A 25,615-nucleotide genomic window follows, 5' to 3' on the forward strand; every position below is an offset into this window, starting at 1 on the left:
GAAGGTCTCCAACAGGCCACCTAGCCAAGCCTGGGCAGCGGGGAGGGCCCTGGGTGGGTGACGATCCAGGTCACCCGAGACCACCGAATTAAAATCCCCGCCCATAAGCAAAAGGCCATCCGGAAGTTCAAGCAGCATTCGACCCAAGTCCGCGAAGGTGGAGTTCTGGAGGCCCGGTGGGACGTAAATTGAGACCAGGGCAAGGGGATGCCCCTCCCACCTCCCAGTCAGACAAACATAACGCCCTCTGTCATCTGAGACCACCCTCGTGATCTCCAACGGAAGTGAGGATCGCAGGAGAATGCCCACCCCCCTGGAGCCAGTTGTGTAACCAGAGTGAGCCACGAGGCGGTATCCCCCCCTGTTCATTGCATGGCAGACATTACCAACCAAATGCGTCTCTTGGAGAAACACCACATCAGGAGTCAGACGACGCAAATACTGCAGAACTACACCCCGTTTGATACGGTCCCCCAACCCATTGACGTTCCATGACATCAGCTTCAACCCGTCCCCCCCCATCCCCTCCAATAGATCAGAGGTCCCCCCGCAAGTAGCACAAGTCCAAAAAGTGGAAGAAAATCAATACCTCGCCCTGCAAACAAAAACCACACTACAAAACAACCCCTCCTTCCCCCCCACCCCCCCCAATACCCAACTCCCCCCACCCTGCACCCCTGCGGGCCAAAAAACCCCCCCAAATTGCAGTGTGCCTGTCGCCCAACTAACCCCAGTCTACAAAAAGACCCCGGAGGAGGAAAGGGACCCGTCCCCGCCCGCCCCCCATACAGGTACTAGCAAAACACACTGGACCAAAGAAGTACAACCCAGCTGAGCAGTGCAAATTGGCAAAATCAAGGACCAAAAGTCACTCCAAAGGGGACCCGTCACCGTTGGCACCCGCAGAGGGCCCGGGGCGGCTACCTCTGTCCGGCAGCGAGTCCAACCAGTCACTCACGGCCACAGGAGAGTCAAAGAAGGCAGTCCGATCCTCATGTTCCACTCGGAGTTTGGCAGGGTAGAGCATAGAGTACTTTAGGCCCAGCTCACGAAGACGACGTTTCACCCCCTGGAATCCCATCCGCTGCTTCTGGACAAGTTGAGTAAAGTCCGGATAAAAGTTAATGGATGAGTTCTCATGTCGAACCGGGCCGTGGACCCGCGAGGCCTGCAGAATCGCATCCCGGTCTCTGTAGTAAAACAGTTTGGCCACGATAGGCCTCGGGGGGGCCCCCGGCCGTGGCCGCCCGCCCGGAACTCGATGAGCCCGTTCAACGGCAAAAAATTTACTCAAGCCCGCAGGGGTCAGCTGTTGGAGGATGAGTTCCTCGACCAGGAGGTCAACCGGGCGGTCGTCGGAGGACTCCGGTACGCCGATGACACGGATGTTGTTGCGTCGGGCCCGTCCCTCGAAGTCCTCCAGCCGCCGGGCCATCTGCTCATTGACCACCTTGATGTCGCCAAGCGCGGCCTGCAGGTCCGACACATCCGCGCCCAGGGTGGAGGTCCGCGCATCGAGAGTTTGAACCCTCTCGTTTGTTTTGGAGAGGTCCGCCCGTATTAAGGTGACATCAATCGCCACCGTATCGATCTTGCGGGCCAGGGCCTCGTATTGCGTGGCGATGGTCTCCCTGATGCCATCAATGGCGCCCATGATGTCCTGTAGGGAAAGTTCCGAAGAGACGGATGTGCCACCACCGGCGACGTCTGAGGGGGGACCGGCCGTTCCAGGAGAGCCTCTGCCCTGAGTGTAGCGGTCCATGTTGTTGGTCTGGACCGATCCTCCACGGAGGGAGGATTTAGTCTTACGCCCCTCAGGGCCCCCCTTGCCCCCCATGCGGCCACGGACTCCGAGGGGGACCGCCGATCAAAAGTAGTTGGGGTACCGGCCCTGGAAACCAGCGCCTCACCCGAGGCCACAATATGGCGGTGCGGGGGGACCCAAGGCGAGAGGCACTCTAGTGGCAGGTGGAGACAAAGCCTTGTGCAGAGCTTAGGGAAACACCCCGCCACCTCAATCGCTTCACCGGCCAGCCCCCTGAGGTCTGAAAGTGAAACCGAAAGTGGCCAAGCGGCCCCTGGCACCGCGCCACAGCCGTTGTTGTTCAACTGCGACACGGCCCCACGGCTCACCTTCGCCCCGGGCACCTCCGACGGGTGGGTCCCAAAAGTTCAAACAACGATATTTCAGGATTCCCGGGTCCGATTAAATTCCTGAAAAGAGATACGTGCTCAGCCGGTCGTCATCTCCCAGATTCCATAAACCAAATCAGGATATTGTCAGGATAAATTCCGAGGAGCAGCGAGGGTCCGGGGAGCCCTGTGCTCACGCGACCATCTTGGATGCGCGCTAGGCTCCTCCTCTTTCAGGTTTTTTAAATAGATTTTTCAAGGTTGCAAGCCTTAGCTTGCTGAAGATCTTTCACAAGTAGGTGATTTCATGGTTTAAAGCTAAATCTAAAATAGAAGTGTTGAAGATTTTGGTCAGGGGTAAGCAGTCTCGTTTCTTGCATGATGGTTTTTCAGTTGTATTGCTGTAATGTATCGGCCCGCTTCTTGAGATACCTTTCTGCTGTTCTACATTGTGTTCATAATGAACTCTTAAAAGTAAATATGTACGGTAAAATTGTATATCTTTAAGAATTATAGGCTATCTATACCTGTTATTTAATATGGCTTTATGAAAGTTACTTCAAAACATTAGTTATGAAAACCTCTTAAAGTCTTAAGCCCTGCTCTGTAGAGAGTGGAGCTCTGAGCATACGGGCATAGAAAGTTCAAGTTCTAGCTTTTTGTAACAGGTTGTGACATTTAGGGCCTCATTGCAAAATGACTTGAAAAATTATGAAGTACAAATCACCCTGATACAGTGAGCTAACACCCAACTGAGGTCTTACCTCAGCAAGGAGAGTTTTTATTTGCTGTATGGCAAATATTCACTCAAATCTGCGTTTGCTAAAGACCTGCATAGAATACACTATACCCATGCACGACTACACGCAGTGAGTCTTGGTATGAATCTGAACTGCTCCCAATGTCCCATCCCGGTTGCTGACTATTACCAGTTGGCCTGGTCTCGCTCATATATCCACACCTTCTGTGGATCAGTTTTCAAAACTATCTCCGAGATGATTTCGCTTTCACCTCACCATCTCCACTCCTGGCATTGTTGGTCTACGTCAAGGGCGTACCTAAGCATTCACGACAGTTTGTGACACTAGCACTTCTAGCAAATCACAGGGTGGCCATGAGATGGGGAATGGGGTCCCTTTTCCAGCAGGAAGACTGGATCTCTGATCTCATCTCTTGCTATTATATTCTGTACATGTATGGATCCACACTTACTCGTACCACGTGTACAAAAAAATTTGGACTTCATTTCTCAATTATTTACTTTATTATGATGCCTCAATTTCATGTACCGGAAGCTGACTGTGCCAAATGTTGTACAGTTATGACAACTGCCCCTAAATCCACTACTGCATACTAATTAAGTAAATGTGTGGATAACAAGTCTATTAACTGGCGGCTGAAGTCCATAGCTAATCTATACATCTCTACGAATTATTACAGTCCGTTATTGTGTAATGAACATGTCAAGGAAATGTTATTGCATCATTGTTTATAAATGACTGAATAATTAAAAAGAAATGTTGCCCCCCCCCGCCCCCCCCCCCCCCCCCCCCACCGCCAAAAAAAAGCATCCGCGCATCTTTTCTCATGAACACTTCGCCAGATTTTGGCCGAAGAATTGAGGTGGGGTATTATGGCATGTGGTATTACCACAACACTCGTAATTACTGATTTGGGAAGAAAAAGAAGTTTCCAACCAAATGCTATATTTCTGAAATCGTACTAGTGAGGGCCTTAGCATGCTGAGAGTGAGAGCTCAAGATAGCCACCACATGTGCGAATATATGTGGCAATGAGTGAGACTAGAGGTCTGTGTACATTTGTAGACAGCACATAAGTCTAACGAACGTAATGCATTTATAAGTCCAGTTTATAAAATATGAAATTAGTGTGCCTTTATTTTGATACAAGCTGGTGCAAAAATATGAAACCGTATTTGTTGGTTTGAATGCAGAGTATGCAACCCATCCCAGACCAGTTGCGCTTGAACATTTAATATTAAGAAGCAATGTATAATAATTGAACTGCATGGTTTCTCTTTTGTATCGTTCCACAGTGCATGTGTTCAAAGTGGCTTTAATGTCTCTGGTGCAGCAGCCATTTTATCTTATGTGACCGAGATGCGAACTGTTAGTTAATACTGCTGTTGCAAACTTTTTTAAATTCTGGTAAATGAAGGTTAAATGGGTAGCATGCAGAATGTCTTAACCGAGATTGGTATATTGATTAAAACGCTGATTTAACAGCTCGCTTTCTCCCTTCGGAAACCTGGGAAAGATAAGCCAGCTGCTGTCTAAGAGTGCCGAGTGTCCACCGAGAGTTCACTATCTATCATCACAATATGGTGATGAGAGGTGTTTTATGTTTGTGTTAATTTCCCCCACTAAATCAGTAATTATTACAATCCTGTCCCTGCTGTTTACCCTGCAGCTGTTTTTCCATTTGTCGAGAGAGCGGGTGTTCTCCGAGGACCGCACGCGCTTCTATGGCGCTGAAATTGTCTCGGCTCTGGACTATCTGCATTCTGGGAAGATTGTCTACCGTGATCTCAAGGTACAAAAATTGTAATCAAAGTTTTTTTTTTTATCCTGCAAAGGCTATGGGGACAAACAAAGTAATTATAAAGTTGCACATTTTGACAGAAGCAGATTTTGGAACGAACGTGTGGCTGAAAGATGTGCAAACAAGTAGAAACCAAGCTTGTTTACTAATTTTTGTTTACAGCTCATGCATCCCTGCTTTTGACCTTGAAGGTTAGACTCTAGTGTCTGGCATACAATGCAGTTAAAAGCTATTATTAAGTGCTTTGATAATTTTGTAATGAAATAATTTCATTACAAGACCTGAGGCTACCACTATGCAATAACCTTTTATTGCTGCCCCAACATGCAGCCCTTTAAAGAACACAAAATACATCATAAACCAAAAATTCCAGTTTTAGAACTTCCAAGACAGTATATAACTCCATGTCACTATGGTCCTATTTTATTCACTCCTCCTTAATAAGATAACTACTATGCGATTGTCATATATATTCTATTCTTTTTATGTTTAATAATGCCTTCTTTTTTAGCTTTGGCTTACCTTTACTTACTTGCAGGTAAGTTTGCTGTTTCGTTCACCCCTCCCAATTTATGGTCGGGCTTTCTTTTCCTTATGTTTTCAGGCATAACTGCTGGTTTTTCTCCTTGTTAACGAGGGGCCCAGCCCTTGCTTTATCCCCCAGTATATCAGTGCGAGCTGGTTCCGGGCCCGGATCTCTTCCGCAGCCTGCGGGAATCTCGCAGGGGGCCTGGGCGTCTTTTAAATGACACAGTAGTGCTCACTGTTTTTAGTACGGCAGGCTTCATGACACGCTCTCCCGCATAGCAGAGGAGCTTGTCTGCCTGCGGCGGCCACGCTATGTACTGGCGTCACCTCCTCTCCACAACTCTGGCATAGCTGAGACCTCATCGTAACTGAAAGAGGACTTGGCATTTAAACTGGCGGCCACTTTTTATTGCGCTGAAAGTCCCTTTTGGTTTAAACGCGCTCAGCACCCATACATTGTGACCATGGCAAATCAGTCTCAAACTCAGCCTCCCATAAACGGCCACAGTTTGTTGAGTGACCGTCAGGTAGCGTTTTTTGACGGTTTTTAAAGAGAGATAGAAGCTGGGGGAAAATGGTCCAAGGAGGAGTTATCCTTACACATAAATTGTTTGCAGATTTTAGCAGGGCTGAACCCTTTGATGGGTTTCGGTGCTATTTTAGCAAACAGCTTGGTATTGATCCGGACAGACTATTTCACAGCTCTATCCTATATCAATTGTATAAGGGGAGCAAGATTAAAACAACTTGCAGATCTAGTAAGGGGAATTTGGTATTTTTGTTGGGTTTAGAAAATTCTTTTAAAAGCGAAGTTTATCCCAGGTCATCAGAACGAACAAACATATTGGAACTCAAGATTCCTGAGGGACACCAGCGACTGGAGGCTGAGTCCAGTTTATTTCAGGAAGATTCCGGATTTGTGGGGTCCCTTTCAGGTAGACCTGTTTTTCAACAGTTTGGCATTTCAGCTGGAACGGTATTACAGCTGGAGGCCAGATCCCAAGGCTTTGGAAATTAATGCTTTTGTATAGGTTTGGAACGGAGAGAATTGCTACCCGTTTCCTCCATTTGCTCTGATCTAGAGGGTATTGTTAAAGGGTCCAGCGAGAACGATGCAACATCGTCCTGGTAACTCCATTTTGGAACTCGCAAGTTTGGTTCCCTGGAGTAATGGAACTAGCCGTATAAGTTTCCCTTGTGATCCCAGGGAGTCCAGGTCTTCTGTAAGGGCAGAAAGGAGAGGAGCATCCTTTAGTGCTAGAAGGAAGCTTGAACCGTCTTGTTTGGAGGATTTCAGGAGATCTGGTAGCTACTCTGGTCTTTCGGGAGAGGTTAAGAATCGATTGGATGAGTCATGGGTACCAGGAAAAGATACACAGGAGTATGGAGAAAGTGGTGTAGTTGGTGCTTGGAGAGGAATTTGGATCCCGTTGAGGCTCCTATAGTAGAAGTGGCAAACTACCTTGCTGAGTTGTTCAAATCGGGCCTGTCTTGTAGAACTGTTAACTGTTACAGACCTGGTGTATCGGCAGGGCATTCCTTGGCAAATGACTTTGCTGTTGGCAGTGATCCCTTGGTTTGCAGAGTGGTGAAGGGGATCAGACTTAGGCGACAACCTAGTGCTAGGTACAATTGTGGAATGTTAATCAGGTCTTTTGACCTTTTTGTGTCCTGGCCTGATAATTTCTATCTTTGTAGGAGACAAATATTGCTGACGTTAGCAACTCTACTCTGTCTAATCCCTTTTAAATGTGTATCAGATGTTAAGGCATTGGAAATCTGCAATAGGTTTTATTCCCTGGATGGGGTTTACTTTGAGGTTTGTAAAAGGACTAAAACCATGTCTGAAAAGATTTTACCCTTTTTCAATGACTGCAAGAAATTGCGTGTAGTAATTTGCATGAGAGTTTATGAACAACAAATGCTGGAGTTTAAACCAGATGGTGAGGATCAGTTGTTAATTTCCTATGTAAAACCCTATGGGGCAGTTTCAACAGCTACTATTTCATGGTTGGTAAGAGGAGTAATGTCTGAGGCAGGAACTGATTTATCCAAGATCAGTGTACACACTGCTAGGGGTGCGATGGCCAGTAAAGTGTTTTGGGCAGGTGGTACACTTGCAGAGATTCTGAAAGCGGCAGACTGGTCAAGTGCTAGCAATTTTGCGAGCTTTTTTCTTAAACCTGTGGAGCATGAGAGTAGGATGGCACTGGGGAGCTTTAAACATGCATAATGGTAGCCTCCGGTGTTGTAATGAAATGGCAATTCCCCAGTTGACATGCAAAGAGAATCTTGATTTCATTAAAGACATATCCCATCCACCACTCCCCTGTTGGTTTAATTTCATTTGTCTATTTTAAGTTTTGAACTGTAATTTATTATGTTTGTATCATTAACTGGATATTTTCTTTTCAGAGTTAAATGCTTATTTACTTCAGAAGTTTTTGTGGTATTACTAGGTTTCTTCTTTCTTTCAGATAACTCTACAATAAGAATGAAAAATTTCCTAGCTATCGTAACGGAAAGTTTCAATTCTATTAAGGACTCGGAGGTGAGGATTATGCTTATCTTTCTCCACTTTAATCACAGCAGCCATTTCAAAGTTGACAAACCACAGTTCCCATGAACCATAGGGAACAACAATACAAAAAAACAGTAGAGTGTCCATGGAGAGACTGTCCACTTCTAATGCACCATTCACAAGGCTCCTAGTGGTATGTAGTCCTCTGTCCCTCTTCATTCTCCCTCTTTCGTCGCTCAAAGCCAGCCAATCCTGAATCCTCACGAGTCCTGCTTACTGGCATCGCCTGCAGAAGCAAAGCACAATGTAAGCGACAGCAATGGCTAAGGTTTAATCCTGCCAGGGAGGGAAACACAGCATAGAAGCACAAACCACATAAGCAAATTATCCAAAAACAAAACCGTTACTTACCCCATTACGAGGGCGGGCAATAGACCTGAAACAGGTACCCTGGGTGGGATAATCCTCGCCTCCGAGTCCTTAATAGAATTTAAACTTTCCGTTACGATAGCTAGGACATTTTTCATTCTATGTCAGGACCGGAGGCGAGGATTATGCTCGTTTAAAGCTTGCTCACCACCAAGTGTACCATGTCCAGCACCGGCTTAAAATAAAACCGTTTAAAGGTGGAGTCGGAAGACTAGTCTGCTGCATTCAGAATGTCCTCCAGACGAGCTCCCAGGGCAAACGCTTTGGAGGCCATAGCCCCTCTAGTGGAATGGGCACCAAAAGGCCGCAGATCAATTCCGGCTTCCTGCATCACCCAACGGACCCATCGGGCGATCGTGGGAGTAGACATGGCCCTATCAGGTTTCCTGAGCGCGATCAGCAATTGTCGCTCGCCTGGCGGACGGAACTCCTCTGACATTTCCTCATAAGCCTTAAGGCAAGCCACGACACACAACCTGGGAGAGTCAGGGAACGCTGGGTACCAGATGGATGACGTCCCACATTTCGTATGCCGCCTGATCATGAAAGTCACCCCGGAGGGAGAATAGATTCTACCCGAGACATCCAGAGCCCGTACATCCGAAACTCGCCTGCAGGAAATGAGACAAAGGAGCATAGCCAGTTTGGCGGACAGCTCCTTCCTAGACAAGAAGCGGTTGGGTTGCCAGGGCAAGAACAAATTGAGGACCTGATTCACATCCCACAACTGAGGGCAATGGGGCTCATGTGGTAAAGACAGACGGATGCCTCGAAGAAGTCGACAAACAAGGGGGTGCTCGCCGACGGGTGAGCCGTCCACCATATTATGGCCGGCGGAAATAGCAGACCGAAAGGTGTTAATGGTCCTGTATGCCAAACCTTCCTCCGTCAAGGCCGCCAAAAAATTAAGAATGTCCGTCACATCTGTTGCTACGGGATTGAGACCCCGTCGCAGACACCAGCGAGTCCATCGTCGCCACGTGGAGCGATATCGCTAAACCGTACTATCGGCCCAGGCCTTGGACATCAGCTGCTCCCGAAAGGCCTGGAACCGCCCAGCGTCCCCTGTAATCCGCCACGCCATCAAGTTCAGAGAACCCTGAGCGATAAGCAGATGGGGAACTTTGTCTGGACTGAGCAGAAGAGTCGGAAAGCGGGGGAGTAGGATTGGAAAATCCCAAGAAAGTTCCAGAGGAACCGGATACCAGACTTGAGACTTCCAGATGGGTGATATCAGCACAAGGTCCGCCCCCTGGCGCCGAACTTGGGCCGAGACCCTCGTCAACATGGCAAATGGGGGAAAGGCATACCCCGTCTCCTCCCTCCAATTCTGAAGGAAGGCATCCGTGGCCGCAGCCAACGGATCCGGCCTCCAGCTGAAGAACCGAGGAAGCTGAAAGTCGAGCCGGGAGGCGAAAAGGTCCAGCGAGAAAGGACCCCGAATGCTCAGGAGATGTGCGAAAACTCCCGGATGAAGCTGCCACTGGCTCACATCGTGGAAGTGGCGTGAGTGGAAATACGCCACTTGGTTGTCCATATCCAGGAGGTATTCCGCCGTGACCGAGACTTGGTGATCTAGGCAATATTGCCAGAAATTCGCCGCCAAGTCCGCTAGAGCTCGCGACCGTGTGCCCCCAAGATGATTGATGTACCGAACGGCTGACACATTGTCCATTTTGAGGAGCACACAAGACTGGGCCGATTCCTTGCTCCAACATCTGATCGCAAAAGAGCCCGCTAGGAGTTCCAAACAATTCATATGAAGCTGTTGCTCTTGCGGAGACCACACACCGCCAGTAGTGAACTCTCCACACCGCGCGCCCCAGCCGGACCTGCTGGCGTCAGATTCGATAATAAGATCGGGTGTGGAACCGAATATGACACGCCCGTTCCAAGCTTCCATGTTGGCCAACCAGCATTGGAGCTCCTCCTTGGTGTCGGGAGAAAGAGTTACCTTTTGCGAGTAAGAAAGACCCCTGCGAAGGTGGCGAGCCTTGAGGCGCTGAAGGGACCTGTAGTGTAGAGGGCCTGGGAAAATCGCCTGGATGAAGGCCGAGAGAAGGCCTAGGATCCGGCCAGCTGACGGAGAGACAGACGTGGCTGAGCGAGGGCTCTCCTAATCTCTTGGCGAATCTTCGTCAGCTTTCGTGACTGGAGGCTGAGACTGGACTCCACCGAGTCGATCACAAATCCCCAAAAGACCACTCTGAGCGGGCACCAGGGTTGACTTCGCCTCGTTGACCACGAAGCCCAAGCTCTGAAGGAGGTCGACCGCCGTCTGAAGCTGCGATGCGAAGGCTCGGGGACATTGAGCCATCAACAGAATGTCGTCCAGGTATACAATCAGACGCATACCGGACGCTCGCAGACGTTCGATCACCGGCCGCAGGACCTTGGTGAAGCACCAGGGCGCGGAGGACAGACCGAAAGGTAGGGCAGTGAACTCATACACCCTGTCCCGCCAGGGAAATTGGAGAAACCGCCGGTGTGGTGGAAAAATGGGAATAGTCAGGTAGGCATCTTTCAAGTCGAGACGCGCCATCCAATCGTTGGGTCTAAGGAAATCGCGCAGCAGGTGGATCCCTTCCATTTTGAAGTGGCTGTACACCAGCCACCCATTGAACTCCTGCAGCTTTATGACCGGACGTTGCGTACCATGCGCCTCGTTCACTAAAAAGATGTTGCTGAGGAACCCCCTGGGATGCGGAAGGGACTCCACGACCGCCCCTTTGACGAGAAGAGAGGAAACCTCCTGATCGACCAAAGCGGCCTCTGAGGCCGAGAAGGAGAGAGGGCGTGTAGGCACCAGTTGTGTGGGATCGCTGTGAAACTCTATGTGAAAACCCTGGACAGTCTGCAGGACCCAGGCGTCCCCTGTGACAGAAGTCCATGCCTGGAAAAAATGCACCAGACGGCCCCCCACTTTTAGAAGGGAAGAAGGGAGAACACTCACTGGAAGAGTTGGAGGCTCCACCGCCTCGGCCGCCTCTGCCTCTCCCACGACGTCCTCGGGTCGGGTAGAAATTTCCGAACCTGGCTTGATCTTATCTTATATTGTCCGGTTCCGGAGCCTTGCCCCCTGCCTTGATTTGGACGGCCAGACGAGCGGCCCCTACCTCGTCCGGCCCCCCGGAAAGCCCGAGGTCGAAAAACTTTTTTACGAATCGAGGACTGAGCTTTATCAAGAGACGTGAAAGTATTCACGAATTTGCCCAATTCCCTGATAAAGGGCTCTCCAAAGAGACCCCTTTGGGCAACGGAGCCAGCCTCTGAATCGGCCAGATCCCCCAAGCTTGGGGTCGACCTTAATAAGTAAACTCCTGCGCCTTTCCGTCGAAAGTGTGCAGTTGGCATTACCCAGGAAAACCACAACTCGTTGGGCCCAGGCGGGAAGAGTCTCAGGAGAAATGACAGACCCCGACTGTTTAGCTTCCTCAGCCATGTCCAAGATTTTGGTAATGGGGCCTAGGGCGTCCAGGAGCTTGTCCTGGTAAGCCCACCAGGACCTATCGATACCCCGCTTGGGGTCCTTCACAAATTTTTGCAGAAAGGTGGCCATGCGTGAGTCGATCTCCGGGGTAGCCGCCACCTTCCCCGCCAATGTAGGACGGGGGCACTCCGCCCTCAGACAGCTCCTAGCTGCGGCCTCTAACGGCCGGTGGATCCTACTGGCCACATATTGGGCCACCTTCTCGGAGGGGGCCCAATCCGAGGACCTGGGATGCAACACATCGGGATCAAGCATGTCAGCACAAAGGTCCGGAGTGGCAGATGCCGGGTCTGGGCGGGCTGGGAGCCAGGGGCGAGAGGGGCCAGGCTCCTCATCCGTATCCCCTGCAGCGTTATCCCCCGGGGGGGAAGTAGGCACCGGAGCGGGCTTGCTAGCCAAAAACGCCTGCTTAAGGCGGGCAAAAGCATCCAAATCAACCCCAGACACTCTAAGTCGCTTAGGCTGAGGGGGTTGGGAATCGACGGGGGCTCCACCGTCGCCGGACGCAGGAGCAGGAAGGGTCTGGGAACCTTGGGCCAGTCGTGCGCAAGCCTGCTCGATACAGCGAGACAGGTGCTCCTCTAAAGGAGCCATGGCCTGCTCCACCGCCTTGTAAATGGAATCATCCACGGCGCTGTAAAAATCCTTATCCCACTGGAGGGAAGTGAGGTTATCCTCCTCTCACTGGTCGTCCTGGTAGGGCTCGTTTTGGAATTCTTCCATTAGAACAGGAAGAGAATGGCACCCAGGTAAGTGGGGAACTTGTGAGGGGTTACCTCACGTGAAGGGGGGGCTGGGTGACAGCCTAGTGCTAGGGCGTGCAGAGCACGCTTTTTAAATGGGAAAAAAACCCCTGGGACCGACAGCCCTGGTGCAGTTAAATATAAAGGGCAGCCTGCCAGGACAAACATCCCAATACGGGTTCAACAGAGCGTTAGAATGGGCCTAAAATCACTGACCCCAAACAGGCAGAAATGCAGCCTCAGCAAAAACCTGCCTCACAGCAGTTACGGACTCGCCAGTATGCGAGCGTTCAAAGGGGCGTAAATTATGCAGAAGCGCTGCCAGAAGGCAACAGTACTGACCACACACGCGGCGTAATGGTAGGCAAGGTTTAGGAATCGTCCGCGTCTCCGTTGAGCAATGCGCGGAATGCCGGAGACGCGGACGATCAAGAGGACGCGTCTTAGCGCCCTCTGGCGGCGGGAGGATGATGCCGCGAGCCGCACCACAGATCAACGGCCGTTAGGGAGACTGAAATCTCCCACGACCGAGCGAGAAAACCGAGTAGCGGTTAACTCGCAAAGCACATCTAGGGAAAACAAAGGACGCGCTAAGCGCAAAACGCGAAAAAGAGATAGATCAGCGTGACCGCTCCACAATATAGAAAACAATGATGATGAGGCCCTCACAAGAATCGCGAGCAGGCCAAACACCAACAGCAATAGAAACAATGCCAAAAAAGATAAAACACAATACTAAGAACAGCGGCCCTGAACTGCAGATGCAAGCTTATCAACCCCCTATAGAGGCAAAGTGTCAACAACCCACAATATGAGGAGAGTGAAAAAAGTCACACTTAGCTTTGGCTGCAGCAGCGAAGAAAGAGGGAGAATGAAGAGGGACAGAGGACTACATACCACTAGGAGCCTCGTGATTGGTGTATTAGAAGTGGACAGTCTCTCCATGGACACTGTTTTTTTGTATTGTTGTTCCCTATGGTTCATGGGAACTGTGGTTTGTTAACTTTGAAATGGCTGCTGTGATTAAAGTGGAGAAAGATAAGCATAATCCTCGCCTCCTGTCCTGAAATAGAATTATTTCCAGTCAAGCCTAGGAGCATCTTTTGTTTTCATCGCAGCATAAAGAGGACTTTACTTAGTGACATGGAATTATATACTGTCTTGTTGTTCTAAAACTGGAAGATTTCCTTATGACGCATTGTGGGTTCTTTAAAGGGCTGCATATTGAGGCAGCAATAAAAGGTTATTGCATAATGTTAGCCTCCATTGTCTTTAATAAAAATCAAGATTCTCTTTGCTTGTTAATTGGAGAATCGCCATTCCTATCCGCATACATGTTTCCGCATGGTATAACGAAAGGTGGACCTGCAAAATGTCCTTTTGGTGCCACAGGACTCAAGCTTTGCGATTTCCATGAGCAAGTAAATGAAATAAAATTTTAAGAGACATTAAACACCAATGAGAAACATCTGCATATTTGCATGGCATGCTAATCAAACATTTCCTAATTTAGGTTTGCAAAAGCAACCATTTTGAGCGAGCCCTGGGATCCTACGGTCATATTACTTGAACAGACTCACTCGGTTAACACACCCACCTTGAGAAACTTTGACTTTTATCATCGTGATTACTCCTATTTCTTGTCATCATAGAAGTGTCTGGGATATTTGGGATCTATATTTATTTATGAAGTTGTGAGGAGAATGTACAACATGCACTTTCATATCATACAGTCTTAATTTTGGACCACTTCACCAGGCAAAATCTAAGTATTGCTTTTTGTAGCACCTATTGTCAAGATATGGGATTTGATGAATATAGAGTTAATATTTTGGAAATAAATGAAGTCATTTTTTACTAAAAGCAAGGTAGTGTCGAGATGGGTATCCCTGTCGCACCAGTACTGTCAAACATTTGAGGGCCTCCCCCCGCCACCCAAGACAGTAAACAGCAGAAAAAAATAGGAATAGAAGAAGCTGAAATATGGAAATACCAAGCATCATCAAGTACAATTTGCTGCTGGGTAAGACCTTGGCATGCACTGTATAACATTTTCGTTTTGTAAACTGGCGAAAACAAGTAAGAAAATTACCTTTTCTGTTTTCTCTGCCATTCTACAGGTTACTAGATCTATCAGTTTGGTGTTTGAATTTGCGAATGTGAATTTCGCTATTCCAATGACTTAAGAAATGTCTTCATTTCCTTAGGGGAACCCTTCCTCCACAGTATACAGCTTACTATAATGCTATAATAATCCCTGAATGTTTGTGCTGTTTACATGTCACATTTGGTCTCTGGTCTATTGTGTTATTTGATGGATGTTATCTTGTCTTAAGCCAAGTTTGCTTCAAACCTGCAGGCCGCTTTATTTCCTATATTGCAGTATTGCTGTTTGGTAGGGCATACTCCGCTCTGCTGAGGTCAAGAAGTTTAAGCTATGCTCTAGCTGTAATTAGCTTACGCCAAGTATTGTGTGCACCCCGAAATCCCTCACAAGGTTCTTAAGCTCCAAACGTTTCTTTCTTTTGTCCCTATTATCTGTGGATGTTATAGCTACCAAGGACCCCTTTACTACCACCAAGAAAGCCGCCCTGAGAGTGTGTACCCTGGCTCCCTCCAGGTTATTTTCTTTTAAATATTGGGATATTGCCTCCTGTAATTCTTCTCTAATGTGTTCACCCTTTAACAAGCCATCACATAGCCTCTATTTGTTTTCTGCTCTGTGCAGCTTTGGTGCTTGGAGGGTAGTAAAGATAGGAGCATGATCACACAAGGCTGGGTATTGCGCTCGCCAAACATCAGTTAGGCTCTGTTCCTCGAACCATGTCCACACTTCATTGGGCATGGCATCAGTCTAGCCTGTGCTTTGGCCCAACCTGTCTTGGGCATAATTTCCCCCTATAATTACTTCTGTGTTAATGTAAAGCAATGCACGAAGGCATCCATACTCATGTCAATAGATGCAGAAAAAGTGTTTGATAGAGTACATTGGCTCTTGAAGACTTTTGGCTTTGGTCCCAGATTTAGATCATGGGTCCTTTTTAGGTCTCGCATACGCAGCGCGCATGCGCTGCATAGGAGAGGACCTCTTGAAATCGATCAGCTTTTTTGCCCAAAACGTGCACACTTTGCATTGCTTTCAATTGCAACGCATGCACGTTTGGCGTTTCCCTTGCGGGAGCGAGCGGCATCATCTGTTCGCAATTATCGCGCTCGCTCCCGCAAGGTAAACGTTGCGCGTCCCTGCTCTCGGGCGCACTTCCCCCAACCCTCCCACTTGTTTACCGAGCGTCAGTTAACCCACAGGCTATGCCGAGAGTGAGACGCATTTGTACTTGTTTTACAGTTCGGTTCGACAGAAGGGAGGCAGCGGATTCTTGTTGTGCTCACTGCGTCGTTTTCTTCACGGCACGCTGGCCATCCTCGCGTCACCCCACCGGACGGTGCATTGTGACCCATTTCCAAAACTCACAGCAGTGCCTGGAAAGGGCGCATGAACACTTCTCGAGGGATAGGACTTTAGTGCGCACAAAGAGCCAGACATGTTGGCACCAGCGCACCTAGGTGCTTCCTACACGGTCGAAAGTCATTAATGCATATTTCAGAAATCCCACGGGGCAGGAGTTCTCCCCACGCTGATGCAAAGCCCTCGAAACATCAAACCCAACACGCTTCACAGACTGAGCAGGGCGATTCCAGTTCCCAGCACACTCTGTAAATGTGCTCATAATCTTGTAAAGCGGCCCAAAATGGACACAGAAAATTGCATTAGCAAGCAGTGCAACTTAATTCCTTCATCCCTTCTATACATGTCTGTTCAGCAGAATTCAAACACTACAGTACAAAAGAAAATTGATTTTTACAGCGGACAGCAAGAGCTTGAGGACTGGCTGGATAAAGCCCGCAACACAGCAGCTTAAACACATCTGAGAACATTGCCAATGCTTTTTACAGAGCCCGCTCAAGACATGCAGGACAGAAGCCAGCCCAAACATGCTAGCTATTTAGCGCAAATTGAAGTGCATATTTAACATCCATTTAGCTCTTACCATGAAACGAACACAATGTTAAGACTTCTTCAACAAGATGTTACCCATTCCTCTACCTTCACTAATGGCGGCTGAGGGCACACTAGTATATATTCTGAAAGCACACTACTCCGAGGTGGTGCAATGCCATGTTAATGGCAGGTTGCATGCTATAAAAGTTATAGTTAACAATACAATTATTTAAACACGTGAGTACAAACAGACAATACTGTAATGAGCATTGGTAAAGACAGCTGGTCCGACGTTGGCTTTTGGCTTTGTCAATGCTTATTTTCTTCTGTCATTGTTTTCATAAAACGTAATTGTTGGGGGAGCAGCAGTGCCCTTTCCGATTAAAACAAGCATTGGCATAGCCAATAGGTCTCGCCTTTGGGACCTTATAAGTGTGTAGCCATGCAACAGTTGATGTTTTTGCACCAAGGATATTATGCTGCATAACTAAATACTTATAAGGTCCCAAAAGCGAGACCTATTGGCTATGCCAATGTTTGTTACTATAGAGAGCAGGACGCAAACGTAAGATTAATGGTGGTTTCTCTAAGATACTTGAAATGCAGAGAAGCCCAAGGCCTGGTTGACTTCTTGACCCCACTATTTTTTGTTCTTACATTGAGCATTTGGCAGAAAACATGAGACTGAATCAAGAAATAAGAGAAGGGGAGATCGACCTGGACACATGCAAAATATATATGTATGCAGAAAATGTCCTATTGGCACTGACCAATTTGGTCTTCTTGTCCCAGCCTAGATCCAGCAGCCTAAACAATTTTGGCCTTTCATGGTTGGACAGACTGGCGACGATCAAAAAGCCCATCCAAAGTAGTTTAGTTATAGTGCAAAGACTCTTGTTGCCGCCACCTCAGGACGTGCTTCAAAAGCTTCAAAACGTTGTAGAGACCCTTCTATTTACAGGGAAGAAACATCTAGCTAAGCAAAGAATCCAACAGCTCCCAAAAGAGGGGACACTGGGTATCCCAAGTATAGCCAATTACTATCTAGTAGACCAAATTTGAAATGTAATAGAACAGAACCAGAGAAACACTGGTGCTTTGTTGACCGGATAATTGCAGGTACACACAGACCTGTAAACTCCTGTAACCACCTAGGATATATAGACCTTGACGTTTATACTCCTCACCTGAAACCAGGGTCACACTCACAACATGGGACAAAGAAGTATGAATAGGGCTCTTGCATTTATCCCATCACCAATAACAGCAATTATTGGCAATCCAGCCTTCACACTGGCCAAAAATGGAGAGGCATATGTTGAGTGGCAGAAAGCGGGGGTGTAAGAGGATGCGTAATTTCTGTGACCACAAAAGCCTGAAAACATTTGAGCAAATTAACCGGAGTATTTACTTACAGAATGGGAAATACTGTGATATTTCCAAATTGGACTCTGAATGACCCACAGATACATTACATTGTATACCAACAGTGCACTGATAATATAACTAAAAAGGGTGAATAACCAAAAAGTTGACAAACGACTACTATCAGACATGAATGAATTCCCCACATACTCGTGCCTGGTAGATCAAAACCTAGACCAGAAGAGATGGGAGGCAGAAATTAGGCATACCCTTCCAAACAAGAAATTAATATTTTTTTGTTAATTCTTCATTCGATGCCCTGCCGGCCATTAGATGTTGACAGGAACATGTGTACACCAAAACATGTCAACAAAACAGAAATAGTCCATCAGAGGAGTTCATGTGTTCAGCTCAGGTACTGTATGATGACCCTGGGATCACAGAGTTACTTAATTGCAAGTGCACATTAATCACTGGCTCAGGGCATTCTTTCAAAAACCCTTGTAAGCTAATTTTTCACTCCTATTCCGGCATGTTACATTTTCCGGTGAAACACAAATTTCTTCTTATATTTGTAATGGATGCAATTACTCTTTTAAGGTTCCCCATGGCTCGTATAATGATACCCAGAGCTGTATAGGTCAGAATACTGTGTTCAAAACGGAGAAAGTATTTAATTTCTTTAAGTTGCGCAAGGTGGGCTTTTTTAAAGCCTGCCTTGTGAAGGCTTGTTCACGCCCAAAAATGTTTTGCACATCTTTCATCTCGGATTAAAATTTAGATGCTTTGTTTCTCACTGAAACCTGACTACGGCTGGACTTTAATTTGGATCTATGCCTGGCAAGCCCTCGCGATTATGTCATTTATAGACAGGAGACACTGGAAAGAATATGTGGTGGAATTGCCATTGTAGTTGAAATAATTTCACCTTAACCATCTAAAAGGAGCTGAAAGTCTGGGATTCTGCTTTTCTTTGGGACCCAAAAGCTTATACGCAGAAGTGCTAATCTACCGTCTACCTGGGCAAGCACCTGAATTTTTTAATTCATTGGAGGACATTATTTCCTCAGCAGTTAATTTCTCAGCTCTCGGTGACTCCAACATGCATATGTATACAGTCACAGATACAGAAGGCCAATCTGTGGTCAACTCTTGCCAGGCCCTTAATCTGCAGCAGTTAATATCATATCAGCTGCTACACACCATTCTGGTCATACGTTAGATATTGTCTTTTCTAATCTCCTTTTAGTAATAGGGAAGCCGACTCCCGTTATCAGGTCTGACCACTTTTCGGTTCCAATTATTTGGAACTTCGGTGAGGGGGTGAGTGTTGCTAGCATTAAGAAACAGGAATTTCAAAGCATTGGGCAAAGTTGTTATGTCGAATTGTTCTAATTTACAGGAGACACTATCCAGTATGCCAAGGCTTTTAATGCTTGGGTGCTCCATGCTAGTGATTCTCAGGCCCTGGTTAGGAAGTGTTCTTCAAAGAGAAGTTATCCCCCAGCTCCCTTGTTCACTCCTGAACCTGTGACTCTTAAGAAACACGTTAAACAGTGGGGAGTGTAAATGCTGTGCAAATTGTAGTCTGAATGAGAAGGGACACTATAGAGCAGCCTTGAGAGACTATCACAGGGAAGTTATGAAAGCAAATCACACATTCTATACTGCCCAAATAAGTATGTTTGAGAATTCCCCTATGGAGACCTTCAAAATGACCAATTCCTTTATAAATCCCCAACTCCGAGCAATACCAGCCTCAGGGATCTTTGTGAAAAAGTAGACATTTTGTTTTTCAAGAAAAAATTCTCAAGATTCACGTGGGGTTGTTGCAAGAGACAAAGTTTGGGCAACTACTTACAGAGGCCATAACCACGGTACCTGCCAGGCAGGTTGTTGTCAGGTTGGACAAATTTGGTCCTTTCACTAACACTCAAACCGAACAACTCCTGAGACAATGTAAGTCTGGCTTTATGAGCAATCCATGCACTTCTGCCATCTTGGCAGCTGAAAATATTGTGCCTTATCTCTCTAAGATTTTTAACAGCTCAGTTGAGTCTGCGATGAAAACAGCTAAAGTCTTCCCCTTATTAAAGAAACATTCGGCTGACCCCGCGATCCTATCCAATTTTCACCCTTTCTCGCTACTTCCAGCCTGCACAAAAATGCTGAAAAAACTGGCTGGATGGTAGTTGTCTACTTATATTGAAGAGAACCTCCTTTTACACTATACTTAATCTGGATTTTGTCCGCAGCATAGTACAGAGACAACTTTGCTTGAGGTATCTTAGACTATTAAACTTACATTGGATGAAGGGAAGAGCGCTGTACTTATATTGCTAGACTTATCTGTAGCATTTGATAACATTTCCCTCCCGATTCTTCAGACGGCAAAGTTGGGGAACTCAGAACTGGCTTAAAGATGCATCAAATCTTTTTGGGAGGAAAGCGAGCAGGGTATTTGGCTGGTGCCCTATACATCGGCTTGCAAGCAGTTAAGATTAGGGGTTCCTCAGGGCTTGTTGCTTAGCCCTACACTACTTAACATATATATTACAACCCTGGCTAAACTTAATGAATCTTTCAATGTGGTTACTAGTTCCTACACTGATGACACCCAGGATTAAATTTTTTCATTGCTGGTCAAAGGGAGGGTGTGCAACATGGAGGGTGAAGATTCACACCCGCTCTAAATATGCATCTGCTGCACAATCACATAATTCCAAAAGCCTTGATCGTATTATACTCTCACTTGCCCTTTCCTTATTTTTTTCACCTCACCCTCCTCTCTCTCTCCTCTCATTCTGTCAATGGCTGCCACAGTCAAGAGGCAAACTGACCCACAAGGAATAGGGGGTAGACCTTGTTGCTATGTGGTTCCACATTACACATGTAACATCGGAAGATACTTGGACTTTGTGCCAGCAGCGTGCTGGGACTTTCGGGCCCCTGAGTTGGTGGACTTAACCATTCTTTCCTAGCCAAAGAAAAATAGATCCTTTAACACAATTTAAAGGAAACGTGTGCAGTTCAAATAACCTAAATTAAGACACCACCTGCCTGAAAAGATGAAACTACAAGTCCCAGAATGCAAGGCCCTATTGCCTAAAGTACCATTACTGGGAGAACGGGATCACGGGACAATGAGCACTTAGCAGCTAGTGCTAATTCCCTTCTGAGGAAGGGCAATAGAAGACATGGATGCTCGTCAGCCAAGTTGTTACACGTACCAGAATACAACTAGATGAAACACTCTTGGACAAGACAACCAAGCTTTAAATCTATCACCATGGTTGTGCCTCTCAGGTACCACTACCATGACACTGCCAGTTCCACCATCGGTGTCCAGCTTGAGCTCGCAGACAGCAGAACAATTGAAAATGTATTACTCTAATTAAATCAGATAAAAACTACAACTTTCAGAGTAGAATGATTTTTGTAAAGGACCGGACTGGAGCCATAATGATCCCACAGTCTTTATGTTATGTGGAAATCCAAAAGTGATGCTGATTTGTAAATGTCCCGAGCACACTTAGGTTGGTACAGAAAATCGCATGATAACATTTCAAAATATATGTTCCACTGCAGCAAGAGGAGCAGCTGCTCACGTGATAAGAAAAGCAGCAGCCCCAAAAAACCATGAAGAAAGTTTTAGTTTTCCGTTTCAGGTATTTTTGTTCTCCATTATTAACTAGTTACCCTGTGGCTCTTACTGTTAAGTGTCTGCACCTGCCTTACTGTTAAGTGTCTGCTCTAACGAGACTCATACATCTGTTTAGAGAGTTTAAAATCTTTTTAGTGACAGTTCACGCATATAATCTGCTCGCTTGTTAGTGACCAAGCAGCCGCCTGACTGAGCAGAGAGGCCAACATCACATATAATAATTTTAAAAAGTGCTAGCGCTATGGCGGAGGCAGCACTAGGCAGGAGGAGTGTGTGGGGGAAGAAGTAGTACCTCAATCACGTCGGGAGCAGCACACAGGCAAAGATTAACTAAAAGCAATCTGTGCTTGGTCCCTGCTCCATCGCAATGATCAGAAATGACGTTTCCCCCTCGCTGGCAAATTAAGGAGGCTGTAAAGAAGAGTGACTTGAAGCCAATAAATGGTAAAACAATGGGTGGGTCCAAGCCCTTTCTGTATACAGCAGTGCCTAGCAAGGCGAGATGCATGCGCTGGCGCATGCACTTGCATGCTCGACCCTAAAAAGCAGCTGGAGCATTGCACTGCTTTATTACACTCAGAATGTTTCAGACCTCTGCTGAACATGGTCTTCCAATTGCCCCACCCTTCATTTTTGCTATGTTCATAGTTTATTGAAAACAACAGCTTAACATTGTTGTTATTCCCTGTACTTACAGCAGTTCTCCCATTGGTTCTGAGATTTATTATCAATTAGATCCAAAGTCCTTGACATATGTAATTGTTTTCCTTAATGAGATTGGTTCAATAGAGCCTTTCAGTAGAGATCGCGTCATTGTATTACCATCATAAGTCATATAGGACTATTTTAAGTTGTGCTTCTTCTGACCAGTGGATGTCTGCAACTAATCTGTTAAACCGAGGAGCATAGAAACTCACACTGCGAGTTTCCTGATAGATTGAAATTACAGCAGTTGCTCTTGTTTGTGTAGTAAGGTTCTAGTTGAAGATCACTTGAATCACATTAGCTAGTGCTAGTTTTTTTGGATTTATAACAAGTTATAACAAGTTATAACAAGTTACAGGCTGTAGGATTGACATGGTATGGTCCACATTAACCACCTTTGTTCAAATGACTGAAGCCCGGTGCTACGAGGTGGACATAATTTCTGAGTGCTGTTGCACTTACCTGCTGTGCCTCTTGATCCTTGGGGCAGCCTTCCCTGTTGGCGCTTGAATCTCCCTCCCGCCGTCGCCGGACAAACGCGACCGCCGTGTGGGGGGAGAAGCATTGGAAACTACATCTCCCATGATCCTTGGCACCCCGGAAGCGCCGCATTTTCGCGCCCGAAGGCGCTACAAAACTGACGCCGCCCTTGGCAGAGCGGGGCCCGGTGCTACGAGGTGGACATAATTTCTGAGTGCTGTTGCACTTACCTGCTGTGCCTCTTGATCCTTGGGGCAGCCTTCCCTGTTGGCGCTTGAATCTCCCTCCCGCCGTCGCCGGACAAACGCGACCGCCGTGTGGGGGGAGAAGCATTGGAAACTACATCTCCCATGATCCTTGGCACCCCGGAAGCGCCGCATTTTCGCGCCCGAAGGCGCTACAAAACTGACGCCGCCCTTGGCAGAGCGGGGCCCGGTGCTACGAGGTGGACATAATTTCTGAGTGCTGTTGCACTTACCTGCTGTGCCTCTTGATCCTTGGGGCAGCCTTCCCTGTTGGCGCTTGAATCTCCCTCCCGCCGTCGCCGGACAAACGCGACCGCCGTGTGGGGGGAGAAGCATTGGAAACTACATCTCCCATGATCCTTGGCACCCCGGAAGCGCCGCATTTTCGCGCCCGAAGGCGCTACAAAACTGACGCCGCCCTTGGCAGAGCGGGGCCCGGTGCTACGAGGTGGACATAATTTCTGAGTGCTGTTGCACTTACCTGCTGTGCCTCTTGATCCTTGGGGCAGCCTTCCCTGTTGGCGCTTGAATCTCCCTCCCGCCGTCGCCGGACAAACGCGACCGCCGTGTGGTGGGAGAAGCATTGGAAACTACATCTCCCATGATCCTTGGCACCCCGGAAGCGCCGCATTTTCGCGCCCGAAGGCGCTACAAAACTGACGCCGCCCTTGGCAGAGCGGGGCCCGGTGCTACGAGGTGGACATAATTTCTGAGTGCTGTTGCACTTACCTGCTGTGCCTCTTGATCCTTGGGGCAGCCTTCCCTGTTGGCGCTTGAATCTCCCTCCCGCCGTCGCCGGACAAACGCGACCGCCGTGTGGGGGGAGAAGCATTGGAAACTACATCTCCCATGATCCTTGGCACCCCGGAAGCGCCGCATTTTCGCGCCCGAAGGCGCTACAAAACTGACGCCGCCCTTGGCAGAGCGGGGCCCGGTGCTACGAGGTGGACATAATTTCTGAGTGCTGTTGCACTTACCTGCTGTGCCTCTTGATCCTTGGGGCAGCCTTCCCTGTTGGCGCTTGAATCTCCCTCCCGCCGTCGCCGGACAAACGCGACCGCCGTGTGGGGGGAGAAGCATTGGAAACTACATCTCCCATGATCCTTGGCACCCCGGAAGCGCCGCATTTTCGCGCCCGAAGGCGCTACAAAACTGACGCCGCCCTTGGCAGAGCGGGGCCCGGTGCTACGAGGTGGACATAATTTCTGAGTGCTGTTGCACTTACCTGCTGTGCCTCTTGATCCTTGGGGCAGCCTTCCCTGTTGGCGCTTGAATCTCCCTCCCGCCGTCGCCGGACAAATGCGACCGCCGTGTGGGGGGAGAAGCATTGGAAACTACATCTCCCATGATCCTTGGCACCCCGGAAGCGCCGCATTTTCGCGCCCGAAGGCGCTACAAAACTGACGCCGCCCTCCGCCTCGCGGGACGCGCGCGGGCGGCGCCGGGCGAAGCCCGGGCCAAGGGCGGGCCCGTTTAAGCCCGTTAAAGACCGATCAAGACCGGACTGGGCTACCTCCCTAAGACTTGCTATTTGATAGTCTAAATACTTTTATTATCTTTTGTATGTCTTAGGCCATTTCAGCGCTTTTGTTACTTACTGAAACTATGGCAACCACAAGAGCAAAAGGGAGCAGGAACAAAACAGCTACGGAGTCGATTAGTATTACTGGTCCCTTGGATAACTTCATTGTTAGAGCAAACTCTGTGATTGACCAAGGGATCGCACTCATGGAGCGTAGAGTCTCTCAGGAGTTGGCACGGGCAAAACGATCTTCGATGGGCCATTTTGCTTCAGTTAAAACTCCAAATAAACCAACAACTGGCGTGGTTTCTACAGATACCCTACCGCCTCGACAGAGTCTCCCTAATATGGTCGACCTATCAGTATCGGCTTCTGAATTCCTTTCGGTCTTAGAACTAGACAGGTCCCTGACTCACCCACATGATTCCTTGTTAGTTAAATCAACTGATACACAGCGGAGGAGGAGCAGGGAGGGAACAATACCTAAATCCCTAAAACTTGTCAAAAAAAGAAAATCGAGACACGCTAAGAAACCTAGAAAGCCTCAGAAATTGCCAAAACCCATAGATAGGGAGACCGATGTCCCAGTATTAAGTGATCAAGAGGAGGGACAAAACCATAAACAGTCTACGCATAGCAACCCTCGCTTAGACTCGCATAACATTACAATGGACACAGATTGCATTACTGTTTCCCCCAGTTTAAATTCAACTAGCATGGCAGTAGAGGTGGATACTAAAATACTTGAGCAAATGAGCAAATTACTCAAATTACACCTTTCCCCTTTAGAGGCCAGATTAAAAGGCGTTGAAAAACAATTAACCGAATTGATTGCTTTCATTAAACCACTGAATAAATCTGGAGTAAATAACGATGGGATAAGGAAGCAAACCATTAATAATAATTCAACGAGGGTCTCACAATCTATCAAAAGTACATCTTTAATAGATCCTAATTTAGTTATTGATCCTCCTGCTCTTGAGAATAATCTACTTAGTAATGCTAGCAAACCTTCTCAAATTAGCAGGCAGAAGGCTACTCCACCCAGAAATTCCGCCCCGTTACCTAAGACAAATCCTGACGGAAAAGTATTATTACAGAGACCATCAATCGATTTGCCCCCGGAAGTAACCCCATATCTGGTGATTCTGACTGGGGTGCCAGAACTGAGGGAAGACGTAGAGGAGTCTGTAGGATCTTTGAAGAACAAGGTTCAACATTGGCTCAA

General features: G+C 47.6%; 1 protein-coding gene across 1 annotated transcript in view; it reads left to right on the forward strand.

Annotated features, from left to right (window-relative positions):
- AKT3 (AKT serine/threonine kinase 3) overlaps positions 1-25,615 on the forward strand; it is a 740,092-nt gene that overhangs the window by 553,582 nt on the left and 160,895 nt on the right. The window contains exon 9 of the mRNA XM_085611402.1: positions 4,564-4,686. Coding sequence (XP_085467528.1) covers positions 4,564-4,686 — 123 coding nt within the window. The remainder of the gene's footprint in view (positions 1-4,563; positions 4,687-25,615) is intronic.

This window comes from Triturus cristatus, chromosome 6, assembly GCF_964204655.1.
Source record: "Triturus cristatus chromosome 6, aTriCri1.1, whole genome shotgun sequence".
Taxonomy (NCBI): Eukaryota; Metazoa; Chordata; class Amphibia; order Caudata; family Salamandridae; genus Triturus; species Triturus cristatus.